The sequence below is a fragment of the Falco punctatus genome (assembly GCF_963210335.1).
Source record: "Falco punctatus genome assembly, chromosome: 3".
In the NCBI taxonomy this organism is placed as follows: domain Eukaryota; kingdom Metazoa; phylum Chordata; class Aves; order Falconiformes; family Falconidae; genus Falco; species Falco punctatus.
The window spans coordinates 14,571,183-14,595,102 of NC_137582.1; the positions used below are offsets into that span (position 1 = coordinate 14,571,183).

At 44.6% G+C, this 23,920-nt stretch overlaps 1 protein-coding gene across 3 annotated transcripts in view; it reads left to right on the top strand.

Moving 5' to 3' along the window:
* The window catches only part of FAM83H (family with sequence similarity 83 member H), a 31,113-nt gene that overhangs the window by 3,189 nt on the left and 4,004 nt on the right, over nt 1–23,920 (top strand). For 2 of the 3 annotated variants that reach the window (XM_080381674.1, XM_080381675.1), the window contains exons 2-4: nt 20,192–20,652; nt 21,668–21,832; nt 22,163–22,287. In XM_080381674.1, coding sequence (XP_080237800.1) covers nt 20,192–20,652; nt 21,668–21,832; nt 22,163–22,287 — 751 coding nt within the window. Of the gene's footprint in view, nt 1–3; nt 20,653–21,667; nt 21,833–22,162; nt 22,288–23,920 lie in introns of those variants that run through there. The other variant, XM_080381673.1, reaches the window with a different exon arrangement.

Here is a 23,920-nt window from a genome sequence, read left to right on the forward strand (position 1 = left end):
GAGAAGTGCAGGCACCTCCTGGGGTACCCGAGTGGCTGCCTGAGGCGGCGGGCGAGAGGGCTGGGGAGGTCCTGTCCTGCTCCTCTGCACAAGGCAGGGCGCTGGGGAGCTGAGGCAGGGACAGTCTGTGGGGCAGGAGGTGGCTGCTTCAGCGCGGAAAGGCTCCAGCAGCAGGAGCTCCCGGCCACGCCATGGCTGCGCCCCTGGGAGAGAGGAGAGGCCCAGGAGGGGCAGGGGGGAGGCGGGATGTGCCAGCTGGGATTGTGGATGGTGAGGGAAGAGACCTGTTGGTCCTCAGGTAGCCTGATGTAAACTGCTTAGCAAACGCTTCACTGAACTCGGGTCCCATCTCCTTTGAGAAAGCCCAAAAGAGTGGGTGTTTCTGAATTTGTCCCTCTCTGCGGGAAGAGATCTTGCAGCCTGACTCAGCTTCCCATGATCAAGTCCGCGCTGGCCTTCCCCTCGGATAGGAAATGCTATAGGGGTGTGTGGCCAAGTGACTGGGACAAAGAGGGCTTCACTGGTGGTAGCACTGGAAAGGCCGAGGTCTGCAGTAGGCTAAGGGCCAAGAAACAGCTCCTGAGGCCCACTGCGCCATTACTTGCTTTGACCTCGCTCCACACGCATGGGTGTGTAGCCGTCTGCCAACATGGCCTGCAAGCAGCGACACAGGCATTCATGCACGTACATGCAAAAGCACCGACAGATGCATGTGGACACATGCGTGCACAGGCACACGTGCATATACTCACTAATTTTTTCCATAGATGTGAGCCTGTCTGACAGACCTCAGGTTTTGTGTGTGAGCAGAGAAGGGGGGAAAGGTCTTGTCTCCCAGTCACTCTACATTGACTAAGGTCAATAGAGGTCAATTATGGCTTTTCTCTGGCCTGAGGACCAGGGTTCTCTTATCTTCTAAAACAGTTAGAGGGGGAGGAGGCACTTGTAAAGGGACAGAAATGCCTATAGCATCCTTCTGCTGCTGAAAACACCTAACTTGTGAAAGCTGCAGAAAGCTGAGCTGTGACAGAGGCCCAATGTACGTAACAACTCTAAACACCAAACTAGCCCCAAAACAGAGCAGTGACAAGAACACTGGTGGCCCAGGATCCCTTTGCACAGGCCACAATAGCACGCGCTTTCATCGGGATGAAGAAGCAAGCAGACAGAAGAAAACACAGCATGCCTTCACCCTACTACAAGGGCACAGGAGGGCTGCACTTTTGGGGAAAGAAAGCTTTTTTTACATTTTGGCCTACCTCCCATTTATCTGAGGGGCTTTAGAGTTGTATTTGAGAGAATTGTATTTGCTGTCACCTGGCAGTGGAAATAGTAGTATTCTGAGAGGAAAAAAGTTACGCTGTTTGTGTGATTGTAGGGGAATTTGCATGTCAAAGGAAAAAGTGAAAATGTCGCAGTCTGGTTTGGTTGTGCCGGCGCAGTGTCCTGGCTGAGGACGGAGATACCTGTTTTCTGTACATCATTTTTTAGGCAATCACAGGTTTCTAAACAACTGAAATTCATCTCCAAGCCTTGCTGGATTGGACGTCTTTGTATTTTATGGTTAAATGGAACATTTTTGGACGGCTCATCGGGCCCCATTTGGCTGGATTTTTGTAGCCCTAATGAGGAAGGGGAGTTCCATGAATGCATTTCTAAAATCAGGGTGTGGGTGAAAGTAAAAGTCAAGGGCAGCGTGCAGTTCCCCTTCTCCAAATTATGCCTTACACTGTTGGACCTTTCCTTGAAGTTCTCTGTTTTAGACTTCCTTATACCTGCTGCCTAGTAAATAAAAATCCAAGGAGAGGGATTGATTGAAAGAGAGTAAGCTTGGCACGAGCGTTGCTATTGTGGACATGTCACTGAGGGACATAGTTTAGTGGTGGACTTGGCAGTGTTAGATTAATGGTTGGACTCAATGATCTTAAAAGGTGTTTTCCAACCTAAATGATTCTGTCTCTTTAGGTAATCTGCTCTCAGTAAGAGGCTACTTTTGCATGCAGGATTGCATTTCATTTTCCAGTAGCTGTAAACATCAGGTTTTGCCCTACTGACTCTACAGGTTGGATTTAAGCATGCTGCTCCATACCCTTTATTGCACAGGACAGTTAAAATTGACATGCTGTCTCAATAATACAAAGAAAATTATGACATCGTTTTTCTGCTACTTTTCCCTTCCTCTGGCCTGTAGGAAGATCCCCTGGGCATTCTGAATGTCTGGCTAATTTCCTGATTTTCCAGCAAAGAATATTTTGTGGGATCCCTTGCACTGGCTGATAAGCAGAGGTGAGTGGGAGTCCAGCAGGTGTTCTGACGTGCTGACCAGGCTCCCAGCTCTTCTCTGCCACATGCCTGTAGCATTCAGTACATTTACTACTCACCTTAGACATGGAAAGAGGTTATTTTGCCGGTTGGTAGGGTCAGCTGACAAATGTATCTAATATGGACGATAAAGTCATAATCTCTGGAAGCTCAGTGAATGGATTGATTAAATTAATTGAAGCACTTCTAGACTACAGCAGGCAGACTTACCATTTTTAAAAAATGGTGACTGACATTCATATTAAGACCATCTAGAGTGAAGAATGTGATCACATTCACTTAGATGCTTTAACATAGGGTGATCAGTAGAGCCAGATCAGATGACCAAAATAAAAGGTCTGGGGGTTGTATACATGGCATTGTAACAGGAGTATACAACTCCGTATTTTCTTTTCATCAGAAATTTTAACCATAACCCAGGCTTTGAGCCTGCAGCCTAAAACTGAGAGAACACTGAGAACTAGAACACAGAGAGACTTCAGCAGAAAATACAGAAAGGAAAACTGGAAGAGGAGAAATAATTGCCGTGAGGTCTTAAGGGAGACAGCTGTGGCTGAGAAAGAGTCTTAATTCAGACTGTTACCCACATTTCACCATGCTGTGCTGGGGAACATGTCTGAGCCTTGCTTGGTGAGAAGAGCAGTTAGGAATCCATCATCCTTTGCCATAGCTCTTGTAAAATTTCCATGGCAATGTGCTATGGCTAAACCAGGAAATACTGGGCTACACCTGAAAAGTAAGAGTGCTACAGGCACATCACTGTGAGATTGGCAAGTGAGAGGCCTTAAATTGAGACATCCTTTCTCAGTGGAAGTCTAATCCTTAGCACAGAAAGCTAGCACGTGTAGGAGTAGCTTCTGGAAAGGATGAACATATCTGTCACTGTTAATACAGGTTATTCAGTCTGCTGTAGTAGGATTAGAAGGCACTAGTTGTCCCTCTGTCAAGCAATGAAGAATTAAAAAACCCCACACCTTAAACCATATTCCAGGAGACGAGTCCCTCCCCAAATCATTTACATAGTACAGCATTTTCTTGAGAGCAAACCAACATTTTCCATGTCTTACTGTCCCAGTGTCTGTTCAAGTAGTTTTACCTTAGGCATTACCGTCCTTTCCTGAAAATGACCCTTCCAGAATATTAGCAACCTGTTTTCATATAACCTTTTCTTTTATCAGGCCAAATAATTTTTATTTTTTTTTAATAATTGATTTCTAAACCTTGGGTATTCTAGACATTTTGGAAACATGAATGTTTTTCCCATCCCACCATAAGAGATGTAAGTGATGCCACTGACCACGGTGCATGGGCCAGCTGTGGCCCAAGCGCTCCTGCCTGCTGGACCACAAATGACTGCGTTACATTTTTCTCTTGGATACAACATTTGCGGCTTCCCTGACTCTCAACGTTGCTTTGATTCATCTCTTGACCACAGCTGACAAGTCCTTCAAACGTTAGTAGCACAGAGGGGTTTTATGGCTGGCTGTGCAGTACAGCAGGCTAAAGTAAATTCTTCTGTCTGCTGCCTTTCTCTTCTTGCTGGTATGCAGGGCAATGAAAAGACAAGGTGTTTAAGCCCAGCAAGTTGTGCCCGTACTTGCACATAAGCTTGGGGTCTCAGGCAGAGATCGTATCTCACTAGCCCTTTCCAGCCGGAGTGACACAGCCTTGCTTCCTCTCAGGCAGTTCCCTCCGCTGGTGCCATGCAGACCTGCGGAGGCCTCAGCTTTTGGGAGTGTCTTGAAGCAGAGAAGCAGGTCCAGCCAGGGAAGTGATCATCTGAGAGAGGCAGTCTGGGAACTTGCTGTGCAGGCAAAACACGTAACAACAAGCACTGGAGTCAGCATTGGGAAGGAAGATAGAGCCAGCCTGAGGTGCTGAGACATCAGCAGGGGCTGACATCAGGCAGCAGCAGATGAGAGAGAAAGGAGATGAGAGAGAAACATTGAACCAGTTTCCTTTTGCTTAGACTGGGTAAATACAGTCCATCGCTCTTGATTCACACCTGGCACAAAGAATCAAGACAAATAATGCGGGTCCCTTTTTTTTTTTTTTTTTAAATCTGAAGGGCTTTGTGGTGATCATCCATTCAGCATAGCCAAAACTAGGATTTCATGCTATTTTAGAAAAATAACTCCCAGTTAGTCCATTGAAATGAAATGCAATATGGACAGGCAGCAAACGATGCACAAGCCAACAGGCATATACCTTTCCCAGTTTCTGCTTGTAGCGTTAATCCAGAGGTAAAGGGAGAATTTTTACATCTTAGCTTCATCTGTCAGTTACTTTCCCCTGCTCTGCCTACAGTAAACATTTCCCTATGGTTGAACATTTTTCTGGGCAGAGGTAGTTGTAGAATGTGATCACATCTCTGCTTACTCTTTCTGATATTAAGAGGGTCTTGATAGCTTTTGAGGATCACAAAACCCAAATGCTTGTGATAAGTATCGAAGCCAGTAAAGGCACTCCCAGTTACACCAGCGTGAACAGAAGCAGGCCTCAGGCCAAGCCAAAGGGAAATTTCTGTTGGAGACTCCCTCCTTTAAAAAAGCTCTTGATAATTGCACACAGGTAGCTGCCTGCTGCTTTCTCTCCTCCTGTTTCTCCCCTGCGAATGTTTTTCTGGCTGAGGAGGGGAGTGATTGCATGACTCCCTGTGCAGGGGTGCATTGGCACAGTAGCAAACAACCCAGTGTCTTTGGGAAAGCCCAAGCAGACGGGTGTAGGAGACCTCTGCTGCTGAGAGATTGAATACTGCCTCTCATCAGCCCATTATATCAGCCTTCATCTCCCACTTGTTAAATTTGCAACAAGCTCCTTTGTGCTCTCCTTTATCCACTGCCCCTAAGCATGGGCGGAGTTACTCATAAACAGCTACAAAGCCTAACTTCTTTTCCTCCTTCAGCTTCCTCCTGAAAAAACCCCAACAACTCTCCCATATTAGCATGCTAAAGAGTAAGTTCTAAAGAGCTAGTGTACTAAATACTCGTTTCTTTCTATAGTCTTCTCTGTACCTGTCTGTGTTCCTTGTTGTCCCATCTACTATATGTAGGAAGGAACTAGTCTGAAGTTTTGCTTCACTCGCTCATTATCTAATATGGTAAGGTTCTGATTGTGAGTGGTGTTCTTGATACTTCTAAATTTATGAACATGATTTTATGCAATGATTGCTTAGGATAGCAGAGGAATGACAGCAGAGATTGCATGAAATGCCAAATAATGCTAACAGCCTTCCAGAACATGTGTAGAGGAGACACTGTGGACCAGTGCTTTTTTTCCCCGACTTCACGAAATACCAGTTCTGAGTGACTACAAAATCAGAGGAACAGTAAATGCAAAGCACTGCAGGGCTTGTATGGAGAAGATGAGAGCCAGTTGTGGTGACTTGTCAAATGATAAGTGAAAGCTAGTCTGGAATCCCTGTAAAAATAAATTCACAAATGTTTTGTCTTGGTCCATGTGCTTTTCATGGTGGAGCACATGGACCAAGTACGTGGTTCCTTAACAGACTTTTTCTTTATCTGTCTGATGCCAGTTACTTTCGCTGTCCTTTCGGCATTGTGATGGTTCTCCCATGCTTCTCCTTATGTTAAGAAACTCCATCAAAAATTTGTTTTTCAAATGTCCCTATAGAAGCTATCAGTAGTACAGTGGCTACAGACCACTTAATTCCACAACTGATTATATGTACAATGCTATATTTGCACATCTCCCAGTTGTTCCTTTGTACCTCCCAGCTCATTTTTCTCCTTCGTCTGTTTATCATGTCTAATGTGGCCTAGATTATGAGACCGTCTTAAGCAAGAACCCATTTAATAATTGTTGGTACCTCACCTAGTACAATAGGATTCTGACTCTTCATCAGAGTCTTTTACTGTAACTGTATATTCAAGCAAATCAGCAAGGCTGTTTGCCTGTAGTCTCTTGGGATTCAGGAAAATCAACTGCTTGTCAGTGGGGCAGCTCAGCCACAGCAGGACTAAAAAAAAAAACAGACCACAAAGCACAGTAATCCTGTCCTATAAATCAGCAGGATGCTTCTCGCTCCTTAGTGGTCAAAAAGCAAATGGCATATTAGGAAAGGAACAGAATGTAAACACCGTATGTAAAGCCATATTTCAATTCCATCTTGCAGCTCCAGTCCCACCATCTCAAAAAAGAACAGAGTTAAACAAATTCAGAGAAGAGAATAGAAGATCATCAGAGGCACAGAATGGTTTCCACGTAATAAACAGTTGAATAACTTAGGGGTTCCTGTCTAGAAAGGTGATGAGTGACAGGAGAGTTGACAGATGTACAAAATCAGAGTGACATCACAAGGATCAATAGATGCTGATTTTCCTATCCAAAGCAAAAAACCAACTACAAGCACAGATTCAAAAGAGACTGCTCATGACTGTATTGCTGAGTTGTAGAACTTTTAGGTTTTTAGGGTTTAGGGAAGCTCTGTGTGAGTTTATGATAGCAAAATCCTTTGGAGCTATCCACAGTCATTAAAGCATAGCTAGGTCAGGAGGTTCTTGAGCCTCAAGCAACTATAATTGGCTTAGAGAACTGGTGAACCATCATAAATGCTTGGCCTGTCCCTATATGTTTTCCACATCATCTGCTCTTAGTCCCTGTTGGAGGTGGGTTTCTAGGCTTGATGGGCCTTTGATCCAATCCAGTATGGCTGGTTTTGTGTTCTGTTCTCCCAGAAACATGCGGTAAAGAGAGGGGGCTCAGACATAGAATGAAGCCTGGAGAGACTGAGAATTTGTGCACTCTTTATTTAGAGAAAGCAGAAGGAAAATGCAGGAATTAAAATGAGTAAATGACAGGTGAAATGCAAAAATGTTCAGAGGGGCTTTTACACTATAAACATTTAGTATTAAAGAAGACAATTCATAGGAGTATAAAATAAAGTACACTGCATGGAATAGGATTGGGAAAAACTGTAATCTTTCTGGAGGATTATAATCTAAATCATCAGAATTTATGTGATGAAAAGCCCTCTCAGTAATTTACACAGAGAAATTTGATTGAAATACATTATTTTGAATACAGTTTCAGATGAAGGATGTAAGTGCGCACAAACCCACTGTACGCTCAGGTGTGTCATCACAGAGTAATGATTTCATAGCAGCTGCCTGTATGCATGGACCTTTAGTGTATAATACTCTGTGGTAAATGCAAGGTACTACAGTTCACTTTTGTTGAAGAAGTAATTGCCTTTCATTCGTGACAAGGAACATGTATGGTAGGTGCAGTGGTTCATTACGTTTGTGCAAACTTAGTTTGCTTTGCAGTAATTCGATCACAAATCCGTACCCTCATGGCCAGTCATTTGCTGGATAAATATGCTAAAATTGTTTCAGGGAATAGAAGTGCATTACTTTCAAAAGACCATTAATAAGATCTCTCATGAAGGTTACTGAAAGTAAGTGGTAATAAACACTGAAATCATTAAATCCAGAGATAATTGCAGGGAACTTCAAAAAAAGCCTACCCAAGTGAACTGAAAGGCTGGGATAATGCAAATTTATTTTAATACAGTCATATAAAACACTATACAGAAATCCAGAATGAAGGTTTCAATTTCAGAATTGAGGGTTCAGGGATGTGAAGATGTATTAAATTACCAGAGAAAGTACATAGAAATCTTAAGGAAAAGCCACCTTGTCCAGTGACAGAAGACAAGCCCTACCAACAGAAAGTCTGTTCCATTTGTCATGGAGAAAGCTGAGAAGTGATCTACACCGCACCTGAACTGGCAAAAGATTTGGTACTGGGTAATTTTCCAGTTGTGCAGGTACAAGCATTAAAATACAGTTAAAATCTGAAGTTAAAGATTACTTTGTGAAGTAAGGTGCATTTTCACTGCAATAAAGGTAAATGAACGCTGAAGTAGCTTGCTAAGAAAATGGTTGTCTTACAGATATTCGGTATTTAAAAAAAAAACAACCCTATCTTTCTAATATATATATTTGAATATAGTTGCTGGGAGGAATGTGATCGCCTGTCTGTACAAGCCTGCCTGTACTCGGGTGTTCAGGCTGAAAGATCGATTGGCTCTTTTTTGTCCTTTGTATCTGCACTTTTCTACTCTGCTCTGCTCTGCTCTGCTTTTCTCTTATCTTTACTTATTTGTAAAGTAGGACTGGGTGCTGCATGCTAATCATGGCTACTGCTCTTCCATCTATATATTAATTAACATTGATAATCAAATACAAGAAGTATTGTAGGACTTCTCTGAAGGACCCAGGAAGTAGATTTCATTGCACATTGGATAAATGGATTTAGGGCTTTTCATCTTCCTTTGACCAAGCTGACCACAGGTACAGGTAGAATGGGACAGTGAAATACTGAGTTGCAACATGCAAGCCAGCTATTCACTGACCTGCAATATTCAGTGCTAAGCTAATGGTTTTCAGTATTACATCAGATGATTTAATAGTCCCCTTTTATGTACTCTTCATCTTTTAAAAAGCATTTGTGATATACACTGGACAACAGAATTCAAAATTAAAACAGGCACTTTATTAAGAAGTTTTGTTTCAAAAAATAGTCATCATTGTGCAAATCCATTAAAAACAAACCTATCCAAAGTTCGGTGTTATGCTTTATTTCTTTAATATTTTGATCAATGAAGTACAAACACCTCTGAAGAAGCTTTTAGGTACTTGATTATTGGGAAGGTCAATAAAAAGAGAAGGTAGGCCAGGTATACAGAGCACTTTGGATCACTTGATAAACTGATACATCATAATTGTTATCACACGTGCCAAGAATCCATTTCATACTTATAAAAAGGAGACTGTATCCCAACAACTGCTGCAAAAACTAATGGGTATCAGAGGAGACAACGAACTGAAGTGCAATGCCATGGCAACATCCATGGATGTATAAGCAGGAGTAGGGAGGCAGTTTGTCTCAAATACAGCATTGGTAAAAGAACCATCGGAATATTGTGTTCAGCTTTGCTGGCTGCATTTTAAAATGGACCTGGAACAGGATACAGAAGAACTATGAGTACGATTTGGTGGTTCACAAAATGTTGTACAGTAATAATAGGGTTCATCAACCTTGATGTGGGTGTCTAGTGTGAGACAATTACTTACTTCACTGTATTGACTAGATTTTGGTGGTTGGTAATAGTAGCGTAGACATCAGACATCCATGGAGTTGTTCTGCAATGAAGATGCCTGAAGTTGGTTGAGACTGATCTGTCCTACTGTAGAAGTTATATTTGAAAGTACAACTGAAAAGGTAAAAATCCTGCTTCAATTTCTTTACTCTATTAGCCATTTAAAGACTGAAATTCTGGAACCCATCCCTAGGCAGGTTCTGGTATAAGATATTGACAATTTCTTGTCAGGCTGGATCGTGGTAGAATGAATTGTATGACTGGCTAAAGGTAATCTTGGAGTTAAAAAAATTGAAGACTGAGCACTGAAGCTTTGGAAGACTGATTTGTTAATGCCTCTGGGAGAAAGATAAGGAGAAGACTTGGCCAAACGTAAACACCTGTATTAGAAGATTAATCTCATCCCATATTCCTTTGATTTTACTCACTTATTCTGTATCAACTATAAAGGGGAACATAAGGCAATTAGCTTGAATGTAGGTATGTTGTACACCTGGATTTAGTGAATTAATCTGACCTTTGAGGAGCAATCCTGGTTCCTAAACTTAGGTGTTTAGTGTCATTTTAAGTGCCTTAGGGTATCTGAAACACAGCAGATGTGGTGAAGCCCTATGAGAGACTCACAGCCCTCTCAACCAGCAGCTGGAGGCCAGGCAAGGTACCTTAGGGCATCCCAAGTGACATTAAACACCTGTGTGTAGACACCTGAATTGCTCCCCTGGTTATAGTTTGTTTGCACTTTATTTATATTCAGTTTACCCAAGGCTTGAGGGCTAGGTGCTGGGAAGAGGTGAGAATTTTTCCCCCTGCTACCTTATTTGGCTCTTGGAATTTTTCTTTCATCCTCTTCTAAAACAACAGGGACTGGACAGCAGGATCAGCATATGCCAGTATGCTTAGTGGTCTTTAAGGAACTTCTCAGGTCTCATATTCTGTTCTGCTCATAAAATCAAGTTTAAAACAATAGCTGGAATTTTTCCCCAGGTCATATTGGCAGGATATAATAGGATTCCTTTGCTTTATTGTACTATGTAGGGGCAGTACTCTTCCAGGGATGCTTTTCCTGATGAAATTGCAGCTGCTGAAGGCATGAAGGGCATTGGTGGTGTGCTTGAGCACTGGGGCTCTGGTGCAAAAACTCTGGTACACTTGGTATAAAAGCTCTGGGGCTTTTGTACTAAGGGTCTTTAGGGTCTGTCTTTTTTCAGTACTTGCCGTGTAAATGTAAAGACGGATCTTCAGTGGTCCTTTTTGGACTGACCATCTCATAGAATCACAGAATGGTTTGGGTTGGAAGGGACCTTAAAGACCATGTAGTCCCACCCACCCCTGGCCACGGGCAGGGACACCTCCCAGCAGACCAGGTTGCTCCCCAGCCTGGCCTTGAGCTCCCAGGGATGGGGCACCCACAGCTGCTCTGGGCAGCCTGTACCAGCGCCTCGCTGCCCTCACAGCGAAGAATTTCTTCCTTACATCTAATCTAAATCTGCCCTCTTTCAGCTTAAAAACATTCCCCCTTGACCTGTCGCTATGGGCCCTTGTACAAAGTCTCTCTCCAGCTTTCTTGTCAGCCCCCCTTCAGGTACTGGGAGGTGCTCTGAGGTCTCCCCGGAGCCTTCTCTGCTCCAGGCTGAACCACCCCAACTCTCCAGCCTGTCCCCGCAGGAGAGGTGCTCCAGCCCCCTGAGCATCTTCATGGCCTCCTCTGGGCTCACTTGCACAGGTCCGTGTCCTTTTTGTGCTGGGGGCCGCAGAGCTGGACGCAGCACTGCAGGTGTGGTCTCACCAGAGCAGAGTCGAGGAGGAGAATCACCTCCCTCCACCCACTGGCCATGCTTCTTTTGATGCAACCCAGGAGACGGTTGGCTTTCTTGTCTTCAGGCACACATTGCTGGGTCAAGTTGAGCTTGTATGTCACATAGCTGTTCACAATTGCAGATGTGGGGTTTATGTGATCTCTTCTCCTCCTGTAACCATAAAAATTCAGTTCCTGAACTATAACTGGACTACAGAGTATCTTGCTACCCTTTATAAAGACCCTCAAGGGCTGCATGGAGATGGCACACATTATTCTTTTTAGCATCTTCATTTTTCATGAGATTCCCCATAGCTTGTGTCATAAATATTTGTAAACTATGACTAACAATTAAAAGAAAATGCAGTTCTTAATTGAATAAAATACACAAGCATATAAATAAACAAAACTCTCTATTAGCCAGTAGTTACAGGCTCCCATATATATTTGGTGTATTTTCAGTTTGTGACTTAGTTTCTTTAACTTGTAGTGGTTCAGATTTCCAAAAATATGTCTGTCTTTTTCTGGGGTGAATGAAGCTGCAGGAAATAGATTTGCAGGGTGAAGTTCAAGCAAGGAGGCAACCCATTCTTGGAGTTCCTCTTTTGTTTTAGGTGCCACCATAATCTAGGAAAATACAGTCATCATGCAAGAATACTAATAAATAACATGTGCCCTAATCTTTTGTCACTCTTGATTGAGGGAATCTGACAAAGTGTTCACTGAATTCCTGTTAAAGGAAAAAAGGCATAAAATCAAAGAACCGATGTCTAACTTTACTGACAGCCTTTGACAATCAGTTCTAAGGAAGTAAGAGCCCACATGGGCTATGCATTTCAGAGAGCTCTTGCCCAAATTTTGCTGCTTCTGCCAAATATTTTCTTCATTCTGCTCTTCCAGGCCTCCTGCATGACAACTGCCGAAGATTTAAGAAGGAATGTGAAACTACTTATAGTCAGCTTCCCTTCCTGGTGTTATACATCCTGAGTGCCTTACAAAATGAACAGAATACTCAGTTCTAGAGTCAAACAGTGACAAGGCAACACTGCGTACTTGGTAATATATCTGGTCTTTAAGGCATGTGAATTGGTACTCCACAAAATCCAGCATTGCACTGTGATAAGTGACACATTTTGAATGGATCAAAAGTCGTTAACAGATATAAAGAGACAGTAGTTTAAAAAACTACAAACTGACACTAGCTGTAAATGGTATGTTATAATTTTCAGCTAATTTGTAGGGGAATTACTTATCAAATAGTGATTTGACCTAGAACTAGAGCCAGCGTTGTAGCTGGCAGCTTAACAACATGAAATTTGAACCAGAATCTCAGAGTTCTGCCAGTTGCAGATAGCTGTTCCCAGGAGTTGTAACCTAGAAAAAAACCCCACCAAACCACCAAACATTAATTAAATGCAGAATCTACATGAATTGTAAGATTGAATATGCAAGATGGACAGTAGCAGTAGTGTACTGACAAAGACTACAAGTGCATGGAATCCGAAAGCTCAGGTGACTCTGCTTTCTCATTGTGAATTAGCATTCCTAGCAGAGTTCCTGCTCAGGAGCTACCTAAACCATTTTGGTAAAGGTTTTATTTATTCATTGACCTGAGATCAGCTCGTGCTTACTATAGTGACAAAAGATAATAACCTTTGAGCTTCCAGTTAAACTTCTCCCCTTCTGCTTAAATAGTCAGGGAGGCAGTTTGAAAGACTACTGAATGAGTATCAATCATTTTGTGCCTCTCTTGTCATGCAAAGCATGGAATATATTCATAGTAGATGTAGCAGCACACAAGAAGGTAGAGGGAGATTACTGGGATGATGCCAATGCTAAGTGTTCCTGAGACATTTCTTCACATAAATTACACATACTTTTTAGGGCTTACAAATGGTGTGATGTAAATACAATATACAAATTATAAAAAAATAAATAAGTTAATAAATAAATTAATATAAACCCCTTAGCATTCTTTATGCAAGCTGAGAATTCATCAACCTAGTATAGTTCTTGTTGCAGATCAGGGAATTAAAGCATGCTAACCAATTAATGGAATCATAGAATTATAGAATGGTTTGTGTTGGAAGGGAGCTTCAAAGGTTATGTAGTCCAACCCTCCTGCCATGGGAAGGGGACACTTTCCACTTGATCAGGTTGCTCAAAGGTTGTCCAGCCTGTCTGTGAACACTTCCAGTGATGGGGCATCCACAGCTGCTCTGGGCAACCTGTTTCAGTGTATCACTACCCTTACCGTAAAGAATTTCTTCCTTATTTCCAATTGAAGCCCACTTTCTTTCAGTTTAGAACTGTTGTGCCTTGTCCTGTCACTACAGGCCTTGGTAAGAAGTCTCAGTCCATCTTTCTTATAAGCCTCTTTAAGTAGGAGAGGATAGGATAGGATAGGATAGGATAGAATTTCAGTTGGAAGGGACCTACAGTGATCATCTAGTCCAACCGCTTGACCAGTTCAGGGCTGACCAAAAGTTAAAGCGTGCTATTAACAGCATTGTCAAATGCCTCTTGAACACTGACAGGCTTGGGGCATCGACCGCCTCTCTAGGAAGCCCGTTCCACGGTTTGACCACCCTCTTGCTAAAGAAGTGCTTGCTAATGTCCAGTCTGAACCTTCCCTGATGCAACTTTGAACCATTTCCAGGCATCCTGGTCCTGGATCCCAGGGGGAAGAGCTCAGCATCTCCATGTCTCCTTCTCAGGAAGCTGCAGAGAGCAATGAGGTCTGCCCTCCTCACCTTTCTCTTCTCCAAACCAGACAAACCCAGAGTTCTTAGCTGCTCCTTTCAGAAGGACATACCTTCCTGCCCTGTCACTAGCTTTGTTGCCCTCCTCTGGATGCAGTCAAGGACCTTCACATCCTTCTCTAAATGTGGGGCCCAGCACCGCACACAGTACTAAAGGTGAGCCCGCACCAGCGCTGAATACAGCAGGATAATCCCCTGTTTTGACCGGCTGGTTCTGCTGCGTTTGATGCCCCCCGGGATGCAGGTTGCCCTCTTGCTGCCAGCGCACACTGCTGGCTCCTGCTGCCAGCCGGCACCCCCAGGTCCCGTTCTGCAGGGCTGCTCCCCAGACGTTCCTCTCGCCATTTATACTTGTGCCTGGCATTACTTTGTCCCATATGTGGAATCCAACGTTTGTGCTTGTTAGATTTTATGCTATTCATGATTGCCCAGTCCCTCTGCAAGGCCTCATGTCCCTTGAGAAAGTCAACAGCACCTCCCGGTTTAGTATCATCAGCAGACTTGCTCATGGGGCATTCAACTCCTGCATCCAGATGGTTGAGAAAAATATTCAACAGAGCTGGCCCTAGAATTGAGCCCTGAGCTGGTGACTGGTCACGCTCCAAATGTAGCCCCATTCACGATGACCCTTGGAGAACTGCGTTTGAGCCCAGCGTGTACCTGCTCATCCCACAGCTGGACAACTTGTTCAGAAGGATGCTGTGAGGGACAGTATCAAAAGCTTTACTAAAATTCAGAAAAACTACATCTACTGCCTTCCCTTCATCCACTAGGAGGGTGATCTTATTGCAGAAGGATATCAAAGTAGTTAAAATATTGGTTAAGTATTGAAAAGTGTCCCTGAGCCTCCTCTGCTCCGGGCTGAGCCCCCCCAGCTCTCCCAGCCTTTCCCTGCAGCAGAGGGCTTCCAGCCCTCGGACCAGCTCCGTGTCCCTCCCCCGGCCCCGCTCCAGCAGGTCCCTGCCTGGCTTGTGCTGGGGACCCCCGAGCTGGGTGCAGTGCTCCGGGGGGTCTCCCCAGAGCGGAGCAGAGGGGCAGAATCCCCTCCCTTTAAAGGCTGGCCACGCTTCTTTCAGTGCAGCCCAGGATATGCTTGACTCTCTGAGCTGTGAGTGCAGACTGCTGGCTCATATCCAGCTTTTCATCCACCAGTACTCCCAAGTCCTTCTCCACAGGGCTGCTCTCGATCTGTTCCTCCCCCAGTCTGTATTGATACTGGGGTTTTCCCTGAACCACGTACAGGACCTTGCATTTGGCCTTGCTGTTCTTTGTGAGGTTCACGCTGGCCTGCTCCTCAAGCCATTCAAGATCCCTCTGGATGGCATCCCTTCCCTTGAGCAAATGAACTACAACGTTCAGCTTGGTGTCACCTGCAAGCTTGCTGCTAGTGCACTCAGTCCCACTGTCCATGTCGTTAACGAAGATGTTAAATTATGCAGCGTGAAGAAAACACACAAAACACATCACATCACTTTACCCATTATTTAATTTTTTTTCTAGTTGTATGAATGCTAATAGCCACTAACTAGAAAGCACTCTAGATGAGTAGCTTTAAGGAAAACTGCCATACGGAATAAAACTGAACATCGTAGCCCACCTCTCTGCTTCCATAAACAACCCCCTGCCCACAATAGTGCCCTTTTGGACTATGAAATCAGCTGCCTGTGTGTTTGAAGTAACAGATACAGAGATATTTATTTGCTCGTGCTTTTCCTTCTTATATGCAGAAACTTCAACCTCTTCAACTGTCATTCGGATCCAGAGGTTATAGTAATATTTTCTTACAGATGTAGACACCACCAGTCACTCTTGAAACTGTTTTTATTCCCCAAACTCTAAATCTGTATTAGTAGATCATCAGCTGCCCACCTTGCACAAATGTAAGGTGCAGGCACTTGTTCCACTCTGACGTATCAGGAGGTGCATCACAAGTGCAAACAGGAATGTATCTTTTTTAATGCATTCCAGGTAATTCCCAAGACCTGTCAAGCGCTTTCACTCCCTGGAATCCTATTCAGTAAGTTAGTTTTCTCTTCAGAGTTGCAGAATATTTAAGATATTTTTTAAATTAAAGTCCTGCTTAGTTATGATGGAAGCTGTTTCAAACCAGAACTGATCTACCTCTAGCAAGGATTCTACAAAGAGATGCGCTCCAGCGCATACAGTGAGTGTGGCGTGTGCAGGTAGTTGAAATTGCTGTTCTTGCTTACCTGTACTATCCATGCAGCTACGAGAAGTGTCCTGAGTGTATTCGCCTCATTGCACCCACGCAGACTTTCTGTGTGGCACTGCTGCTATTACCTGGGGGCACTGACCTTCTGTGAACACGCTGCAGAGTTCACCTCTGGGTGCACAGCAGGCTGCGCGCTCAGACTGACAGCTGCTGTTGCAAACAGGTTGTCACACAATCCAGACAAAGGTATGAAATCCTCAGGTTCTTCCTGAACTTAATTTCTAAAATGAAAACGAGGGCCTGTTCAGGGGAATCAAAGTTACGTGACAGCTGTACTTTAAAAGTGAGCAGACTGGACTGATTTCCTCACGCTTAGACTCAGGGTAACCTAGGGTCTTCCTGGAGGAGAAGGATTTCATTTCTTACAGTTTCCCTGCTTCAACTTGCAAACAGTGTAAAGATCGAACACAGTTACTGTAGCTACTCGTTATTCTGCCCATTTGTTAGGAACTTGTCCTTGTGTCCTCACAGGTCATGAATTACTTAGGCTTGCGGTGGCAGAAACATAATTTCTGGGTTTTATTTCACAGTTCTCAGATTTGTGCGTCTATTTTGGAAGAAATTAAAACCACCTGAAGGAAGTGAGGAGGCTTAATGACTAGAACCGTGCGTGGGCAAACACAGGAACGGCACACTCAGCAGGCTGCAGGTTCTTTCCAAGCAGGACTCGATGGTGCTTCCTCAGCATTAACTTCTAAGAAGGAGCTGGCTGAAGCAGGACACAGCATCTCCCTCCTTTGTTCTCTACTTGTGAGCCAAAGAGGGTGACGTTGCAGATTTTCCAGCCTTGTTAGTCAGCCGGGGCTTTGTTGGCGCTCCAGTGTTTGGGGAATCCAGTTCAGGTGTTTGCTGCCGCCCTGGGGATCTGTTTTCGCAGGTAAAGGTGGGGGCTGGGAGCCGCCGCCTGCTGCTCTCGGGTGCCGGGGCGCTGGCCCGGCTGCCCTTCGCGGGCCCTGGGCTGAGCCGCGTTCCCCCGCGGGGGCTGCAGACGGCATCCCCAGGGCCCCAGGTGGGAGGCAGCCTGGGCCGAGCAGCGTGGTGACCCTAAAGATGTCCCCGTCTGGGTGCTGACAAACCTGCTCCCTGCCTGCCCTCAGCCGGTGCCTCCCCCCGCCGAGGCTGGCACCCCCTGGGGCGCACGCAGCGGAGCAGCACCCTCCAGCGCGGGCGGGAGAGGCTGGTTTTGTTCCGGCAGCACAGGGCAGTGCCGGTGGCCCTCCGTGTGACAGGAGCGGCACAGGCAGCCTTCTGAACATCCTTGATGAAGTCTGTCCCGCTTCACCCGTGGTCACTATATGCAGTCACAGCAGGAGCCCCTCCAGCTCCCTGCTCAGAATCACAGCAGCATTTAGGCTGGAAAAGACCTTGGAGATCATCAGGTCCCAGCCCTGGGGCCAGCAGCTTAAAGAGAAAACCACGAGGATCATTTTGCTTTTGCATCAAATTTATTTCATCACTGGTACTATTTCTCCTGCTTCTTCATGAATTTATTGACTACCACAAATCCTTAGGGAGCTAAAGCGACTCCTCTTACTCTAAAAACTACCCCACTTAGCCTTCCCCTGATGTTTCCTGACCTACCTTTCCAGCCACAAATTGTGGGTTTGTGGAAAAGCGTTCTGACAGTGTTGTGTGTCTGTCCTGTTTGTACATACTTTTCCTAACCATCCTAAAACATCCCATGGGAAGGAGTTCTGCAGAGTAAGTACAACTGAGGCCATGTGTTTCCTGGTGTTCAACTTGAATCTACCACCTGCCAATTTAATTTTATGCCCTTCTGGTTCTTGTACTGGAGGAGAAAATGGACAGCTGTCCCTGGTCATATTTTGTAGATGTCTTCTCTAGAGTGAGGAGTCATAGTTCAGATTTATAATAGCCTCTTTCAAGATGTGAGGAATGACACTTTCATATTCACAATGCATGCAGGTTGCAAGTTCCCTCTGAGCCTGTGTAGCTGTGTTATTTTCTGTTTTCCTTACCTAATAATACTTAGCCTTTAGCTGATGCTTTGCCTTTAAAGTCCATCTTCTTAATTTGATTTTCAGTATTGGAATAATTATATTAATCAATAAAATACAAAATTAAGGTTGTTTGACCACTTCATATTTATCAGCATCCTTCTGCCCTTTTGATTGTCCAGTCAGTATCATAAGGTTCTTATGCTGCTGCTTTGTTTTTTGGTTTTGTAGTTGGCTCTCATCATCACTGTTCCGAGCAAGCTAACATTATGAGCAGCATTGCCGTCCCGTCCCCTTTTATGGGTTATATCTGATGGCTGAATATGGTGATCTCATATCCAGGAATGAACGGAACTCTGGGAGCATTTCCTTAAAATGAAAGGCTGAAGACTCAAATAGTCTCAGACTATTTGATACTCAAATATACTCAAATACTCAAATAGTTCAGAGCAGATACACAGGTGACAAGCACACCGAAATGGAGGTATACGTTAGACTGCTTTTTATTTTAAGCAAAAAAAGACAGAATGAGAATTAGAGTGGGAAGATACATCTAGACACTTCAGACTACAAATAAGGCTACATGTTCAGATGATTATCAGTTGGAATACTTTGCACAGGGACCTGTTAAATTGAGTTGCTATCTTTATGTTAAGACCCTATTTTTTCCTGTTGCATCATGCAGCTCTGTTGGGAGTTATAGTTTGAAGCAGGAGTAACTTGTGGGAGTATGAGGCGGGAGTAACATAGCACTGATTTGTGTTATGCAGGTAGTCAGATAAGACTTAAGTCCACCCCGGCTTTATCTTGAAACTGTTCTAGCTTTATACTTACAGCTATTAAGAAGAGTGATAGTATGGGCCTGAACTCTTTTTCCTCCCCCCACATTCATGGCAATCCCTTTCATTTTGGGAGCAGAAGCGTTGGATGGCTATGACAACAGCAGCCACTTTCACCCTCTATACTCACACTTCTATTAATGTAACTTCTCCTGAGTGGTCAAAGACAGCCACGCTCTTTTTTTTTTTTTTTTTTTTTGACTATGAGGAAGCCTCTGTTGGCATGTCAGTGCTGGGGCCCCAGGAGAAGTATGTCTGGGCCCTGACATTAATTGAAAGTCAGAAGCCAAAGCACTTTGGAGTTCTTTACAGATCAGCAGGATATTATTTATTGAGTTGTAATTGTAGCATGACAAGCTTTTCTTCCAAAAAAACCAAAAAATGGCTAAAATTAAATTTGTCTCTAGTCTCAAATAATGTTCCCTACAGACAATTGTCAAATACTGAATATGAGCCCCTTCAGCTCAGATTTCTCCCAACATCAAGAGACTGAAGAAGCAATCATGTCCCTTGTTTTCTATTTCTTTATGGATCTCATGAAGACTCGTCTGACTTCTGACCATGTTACAATAGCAGGATACCCATATACTTGCCTGCATTCCGCTCTGTTTCTATTCGTATGCTGAGGTGATTATAACACCCAGTTTATAAGGATTCGGAGGGTACATTTGTATACATGCACATGCTTTTTGGTTTAGTGCCATATTACACACAGTAAATAATTTCTGTAGCATTTGGAAATGAGTTTTAACGGAGTCCAGATAATAATCAGCAGAATTGTTCTTCAGAAGGGGTGGGGGTGGGGTTAACGTTACAACAAAAAGACAAGCTTAGCAATCAGCAGCCTTAAAAAGAAAGTCGGGCATTGTGTTAGAGGCATCATCCTTGTTCATCACATTGCTGCCTGATTTGATTTGTCCTTATTTTGCCCCAAAACACATAACTGTGTTAAAGTAATGCTTAAGCGATTACTGCCTTTGCCTAATTTAAGGCTCCCCAGCCATTCGGAATGAACTTTCTCCGACATTATTCTGTGTGCTTTGAATCTCTTCCCTTTTGACTTTGCCATCGTGAACCCCCAACTGTCACCATTAATGAGGTCAGATGTGTCACTGGCGTGAAACTGCTCTCATTGTTGGTTCTTCTTTTCTTACAGCTCTCCCTCCCCTCATGGCTCGTCGATCTCAAAGCTCCTCACAGGGGGACAATCCCCTTGACCCTAACTATCTCCCCCCCCATTACAAGGAGTATTACCGCTTAGCTTTGGATGTGCTTACTGAAGAAGGCAAAGAAAGTTACCAACGCTTCCTGGCAGAGGAAGCAGCCCCTGATTTTCTTTGCAACTCAGAGGTGGATCACATCATACAGAATCTCCAGAAGCCCCAGTACGCCCATCAGGAAGGTAGCACAGACACCGCAGGTGACAATGACATGGATGGATCCTCTGGGACTTACTGGCCCATGAACTCAGACCTTGCTGTTCCTGAGCTTGACCTGGGCTGGCCAATGGTCTTTGGATTCAGGGGAACAGAGGTAACAACCCTCGTGCAACCACCACCCCCGGACAATCCCAGCATTAAGGAGGAGGCTCGCAGAATGATTCGAGCAGCTCAACAGGTGAGACAGTGAAGAGCCCAGCTAGGGCAGAGACAAAATCAGATGTGTCCAAAAGGTGTATCAGAATGCATCAGGCCCTCTGCTAATTCCCTTAACTTTGCTCCCAGGGCCTGGCAGAGGGGAAGGGTGATTCTGAAACTACCATTTACAGCATCAAAGCCAGCCTCTGCTTCTGGTTTCCTGCAAAAGCATGTAAGATAATGCTAAAACACACCAAGAGTTCACAGAATCACAGAATAGCTGAGGTTGAAAGGGACCTCTGAAGATGGTCTAGTCCTGCCCCTCCTGCTCAAAGCAGTGTCGATTAGAGAGGGTTACTTAGGACATGCTCTTGAGTATCTCCAAGGACGGAGACTCCACAACCTTTCTGGGCAACCTGTTCCAGTGTTCAATCACCCTTATAGTATAAAAGGTTTTTCTTATGTTAAACTGGATTTGCCTGTATTTCTGTTTCACTGGGTACCGCTGAGAAGAGTTTGGTTCCATCTTGCATACACCCCTCCATCAGGTGTTTAGACTCACTGATAAAAGAAGAGTTGGGAACAACAGGGCAATAGGGCTTTGAAGCTACTTTCCATATTATCGGTATACGGATGCAGCTATGTAGTGGCTGACTGAATGCTGGCCAGGAAGTTATCTGAAAATGGCACAGGTGTGTTGGAGGGGGTGAGCAGGCAGTGGTCAAGCAGCCTGATAACCACACTGGAAGGTTGTACGTGACTCAAAAAATACCTGCTGTCATTGGATTAATGAATAAGGGAACACTCAGTGGCAGTGAGGGTTTTCCCTTACCTCTCACATACAGAATATGCACCTTTGATAGCAATTCTGTTTCCAGTTTTGGGGCCCGCAGTGTTCAAAGGAACCTTTGAATGGGAGGGTTCCTGTTTAAAAAGGAAGTCGAAATGGAGACGGTGCAGCAGTGCAGCTTTGGAATGGGAGGTGCTGAGGAACGTGATAGTCAGGACATCAGCAGGCACAGATAGCTGATGTCTTTCTTGCATTCTTTTCCTAGGTGGTAGCCATAGTGATGGACATTTTCACTGATGTGGATCTGCTCTTTGAGGTGTTGGATGCCGCTGCTCGCAGAGTGCCTGTGTACATCTTGCTGGATGAAATGAACTCTCAGCTTTTCCTTGACACAGCTGCTAAATGCAGAGTCAATCTTAACTATGTGGAGGTGAGCAAACCAAAGGTGTGCCCTGCCCCTAATTCGCATCGTGAGGGCGCACAGGGGGCCACTGTGAAGTAAAAACCTGAGAAAGGGGAAAAATGGGCCAGAGCCTTGTGAAAGATGAGTATGAAGAAAGCTGGGAGAGCTGGCACAATACAGGGCTGAAAGCTGAGGACACACTAATAAATGGGTTTATCTCTATGCAGACAGACTCACTAAGAGCTGAAGTATAAAAATGGTGGCAGGATGGAAGTTAAAAGAGCAAGGGGAAGAAGGAGGGGCAGGAGGAGGGAAGTAACATATTCTAGCTGAGTTGGTGCCTTGTCTGCTTTGCAGTTCCTAAGGGTGAGGACAGTTTCTGGCCCAACCTACTACTGCCGCACGGGGATGTCCTTCAAAGGCCACATGAAAGAGAAATTCCTTCTGGTAGACTGCATGGTGGTGCTGAGTGGCAACTACAGGTGAGAAGCCCTGCAATGTTACATGTCCCAGTTTTGGTGAGAAAGAGGCTGGTTAATTGGTAAAGCGATGCTTCGGTACTTCCCAATGAACATCAGGGACAAAAGTTTTTCTCACTGAAGGATACTGAGCAGCAATTTTCAGGAAAAATACACTATTTTGCAACTGAGGTAGATACACCAATTAAACAAGCCCTCAAGCCCAGACACCTGAACCCAAGCTTCCTTCACATCAAGAATTAATAGAATCTGTGAAAAATATACAGCAATTACAAGGTATTGTGGGTTAACCCCGGCAGGCAGCTAAGCCCCACACAGATGTTTGCTCACCAGTCCCAGCAGGATGCGGGAGAGAATCAGAAGGGCAAATGTGAGAAAACTCATGGGTTGAGATAGAGTGTTTAATAGCTAAAGCAAACCTGCACACATAAGCAAAACAATATAAAGAATATATTCACTACTTCCCGTTGCAGACAGATACCTAGCCATTTCCAGGGAAGCAGAGCTTGATGTGGGAAGACACACACCATAATGCTGAACGTCTTCTTCCTGCACAGAATCACAGAACGGTTGACCTTGAAAGGGACCTCTGATGGTCATCTGGTCCAACTCCGCTCTGCTCAAGCAGGGCCACCTAGAGCCAGGTGCCCAGAACCGCATCCGCATGTTTTTTAAATATCTCTAAGGAGAGAAACTCCACCAAGGTCCCTGGGCAACCTATTCCAGTGCTCAGTCATCTGCACAGTAAAAAAAATGCTCCCTTACGCTGAAATGGAACCTCCTGTGTTTCAGTTTGTGCCCGTTGCGTCTGGTCCTGTCACTGGGCACTCCAACCTCAACCACTCTGTGAAAACTGGACTCGGTACTCCAGATACAGTGTCACATATGCTGACTTGGGGGCAATAATCGTTTCCATTGACATATTGGCTGCACTTTTACTACTGCACCCCTGTATGTGTTGAGCCACCATTGCTGCAAAGGTGCTGCTGTCTTTTTTTTGGCCTTGCTGCCTGCCAGAACCCCGAAGTCATTTTCAGCCAAGCTGCTTTCTAGATAGTCATCTTCAGCCTGTATCGGTGGATGGGGTTGTTCCATCCCAGGTGCAAGATTCTGCATTTGCCTTTGCTGAATTTCATGAGATTCCTGTCAGCGCATTTCCCCAGCCTGCTGAGGTCTCCCTGGCTGGCACATCAACTGCACCATACCCCATTCTGGTGTCATCTGGAAGCTTGCTGAGGGTGCACACTGTCCTGTTGTCCAAGTCGTTAATGACAGTGTTAGAGACTATTTGCCCAAGCCCTCACCCCTGAGGAACACTACTTATAACTGTCCACCAGTCACACTTCAAATCACTGACTACCACCTGTTAAGCCTGACAGTACAACCGATCTCCCGTTTACTGTGTGACACAGTCATTCAGTCTGCAGGGTTCCAATGTGGCTAAAAGATACTTATTTAAAGCCATGTGGAAACCCTTGCTAAAGTCAAGAGAAACCTCATCTTCTGCTGACCCCTTGTCCACGCAGCCAGCCTTCTCTTTGTAGAAGGCCATCAGAATGCGTCAGGCATGGTTTGCCCTTGATAAATCCCTGCTATCTGATCCCAGTTGTCTTTCTGTTATTCCTGTGACTGGAAA